General features: G+C 43.7%; 1 protein-coding gene across 1 annotated transcript; it reads left to right on the top strand.

Moving 5' to 3' along the window:
• Positions 1-933: 933 nt before the first annotated feature.
• On the top strand, positions 934-2,358 carry LOC117179708. The gene has a single exon (XM_033371744.1). The coding sequence runs from the start codon at positions 934-936 to the stop codon at positions 2,356-2,358; it is 1,425 nt and encodes a 474-aa protein (XP_033227635.1).
• The last annotated feature ends 564 nt before the right edge of the window (positions 2,359-2,922 follow it).

Here is a 2,922-nt window from a genome sequence, read left to right as displayed (position 1 = left end):
GGGGGAAAGTAAGTCGGGAACGTCTCGTGGATCAGTCAACGTCGTTGTCTCACCAAGTTTTGATTCGGGCTTTAAACTTCAACTCCGGGCTCTTGTTCTTCCAAAGTTGATTTTTAACGCCCAGAGAATCAAATTAGTCTTGAGGAATGGCCTCATTTCACTGGTCTACAATTAGTGGATCCGAAGTTCATTGGAAGTGCTCCAATTGATTTAATTTTAGGTGTGGATGTCTATGCAATTTTAATTAAACAAGGTCTTCGAAAGGGTCCCCCGGGCACTCCTATAGCTCAAAATTCCGTATTCGGGTGAATTCTCTGTGGACCTACAAGCAATACCTCACCGTTGGATTCATCTACAGTGAATATGTTTCATTGTTCCAAGAGTGAAGAACTTTTTTTTGACCTTCAAAAATTTTGGGAGGATTCGGAAGTCGTGCCTCCTAAACCTCTCCGGGCAGCTGAGGAAGAAAAATGTGAAAAACTTTTCCAAAAGACTCACTCTAGAACTAAAGATGGGAGATACGGCGTGCATCTGCCCATCAAGAGTGACGTCACATCGTTAGGAGATTCCTATTCTGCAGCTCTTCGCATGTTACTTCATATGGAGCAGCGGTTCAAACGAGATGTTCATCTCCAAGAACCGTATGCCAAATGCATGGAAGAATATCATCAGCTTCAGCATATGAAGTCCGTCAACATCCCTGCAGATCCAAGGAGTATCTCGCGGTCACTTTTTCTTCCGCATCATGGAGTTTGGCGTGAATCTAGTTCAACCACGAAACTACGCGTAGGTTTTAATGGTTCTCGACGATCAAGTCGAGGCATTTAATTGAACGAGTGTCTTTACGCAGGGCCAAAATTAGAATTAAATATTTCAGATGTCTTGCTGCAGTGGCGTCTTCACTTCATTGTCTTTTCTGCAGATGTCGAAAAAATGTATCGACAGATTATTGTCCACCAAGATGCTCAGGATCTCCAACTTATTCTGTGGCGAGAAAGTCAAAATGAGCCCGTCCAAGTATTTCGACTCAGTACTCTCACATATGGTCTAACTTGTGCCCCATTTCTAGCTCTTCGCACCGTTCAGCAGCTTGGTCTTGATGAAGGGGATCGATTTCCCTTGGCTGCTGAAGTGATAAAAAATGGCATCTATGTTGATGATGTCTTATCAGGAGCGGATAATTTGGAAGATGCTATTGAATTACAAAACTATCTACGTGGTCTCTTCATGGCGGGCGGCTTGCCGCTCAAAAAGTGGAATTCAAACAGTCATGAGCTAATGCAGCGCATTTCGGAGCGTCTGCACGCGTTATCTACAGATATATTATGGCAGTCAGAAACATCGGTTTCGATGCTTGGGTTAACTTGGAAACCCAGTACCGATTGTCTTATTTTCCAGGTGGATCTTAGGCCTATTAAAGATGTCATCACAAAGCGCCTTATCGTCAGCCAGTCAGCCCAATTATTTGATCCTCTAGGATGGTTGGCACCGGTTATCATCGTCGCAAAGATCTTTATCCAGGAACTTTGGAAGCTTAATTTATCCTGGGATAATCCTTTACCTGAAGGAGCTCGTCATCGCTGGATAAAATATTATGAAGATCTTCCTCGTCTTTCCGCAGTCAGGATACCTCGCTGGATAGGATTTCGTTCGCGAATGTGCTCGTTCGAACTTCATGGCTTTGCTGATGCTTCTGAAAAGGCGTACGGTGCTGTCGTTTATTTAAAGACAATTTCGCCTAACGGTAATTGTTTTATTGGACTCATTTCTTCTAAGACAAAGGTCGCTCCTGTTCAAACTGTTCCGCTTCCTCGTCTTGAGCTATGTTCCTCAGTTTTGTTAGCTCGTCTCGTCGCTCACCTTCAAACTCAACTGCGTTTTGATGCTGCTCTACATTTGTGGTCTGATTCTATGAACACACTTCATTCGATTTCAGCTGTTCCTACAAGATGGATGACATACGTCGCGAATCGGGTTTCGGAAATTCAAACGATCGTTCCTTCAGCAATTTGGCATCATGTTCCGGGTGCAGATAATCCAGCTGACTGTGCTTTTCGCGGGTTGTCAGCTTGCGAACTTTCGCAGTTTTCACTCTGGTGGAATGGTCCTCCGTGGCTTAAAAGACAAGAAGAGTGGCCTTCATCTCTGCTTGGCCCTCCAGAAAATACAGTGGCCAAAGAAGAACGTAGAGTTACTGTCAACGTAGCAGTTCGTGTTAATGAACTGTGTGATCTTCTGATTTGTTATTCATCTTTAGACAAATTACGACGAGTCACTGCTTGGTGTCTTCGTTTTCGAGACGCTTTGAAGTGTCGTTCTATTATCGTTTCTCGGATTTTAGTTGCATTAGATCTTTGAACAGCTCTTTTATTCTGTATTCAGCAAGAACAAAATCGCTATTTTTCTAATGAAATCACCGCTCTAAAAAATAAAATGCAGATTTCTAAAACTAGCACTCTAATAAAGTTGACTCCATTTTTTGATGGTCAACTTCTTCGTGTCGGAGGTCGCTTAAAGCACTCTCTTCTCACTTATGATTAGAAGCATCCACTGATTCTACCTCCTGAGTCTATTCTCACAACTCTTATCATCCGCGATTGTCACCTTCGCTGTCTTCATGGGGGTGTCCAACTTACCCTTGGAACGTTACGACAATCTTATTGGATTCTTCGAGGTCGAAATTGGGTCCGATCATTGATTCATCGGTGCATTCCATGCGTCAGAAATAGAGGTAATACTCAGCAACAGCTGATGAGTGACCTCTCTTCCATTCGCATTACTCCACCTGAACGAGCATTCATGAACACTGGGGTAGAGTATGCTGGCCCCATCAATGTTCGCACCTCCAAAGGACGAGGTCACCATTCCCACAAAGCCTGGATTTGTATTTTCGTCTGTTGTGCCTCCCGCTCAGTTCATCTC

This window comes from Belonocnema kinseyi, chromosome 9 (assembly GCF_010883055.1).
Source record: "Belonocnema kinseyi isolate 2016_QV_RU_SX_M_011 chromosome 9, B_treatae_v1, whole genome shotgun sequence".
In the NCBI taxonomy this organism is placed as follows: domain Eukaryota; kingdom Metazoa; phylum Arthropoda; class Insecta; order Hymenoptera; family Cynipidae; genus Belonocnema; species Belonocnema kinseyi.
This window is presented reverse-complemented; position numbering and strand designations above follow the sequence as displayed.

What these genes read in the sequence shown, in the direction of transcription:
- LOC117179708 (XM_033371744.1), top strand. Translation starts at nt 934, where the DNA reads ATGTATCGACAGATTATTGTCCACCAAGATGCTCAGGATCTCCAACTT.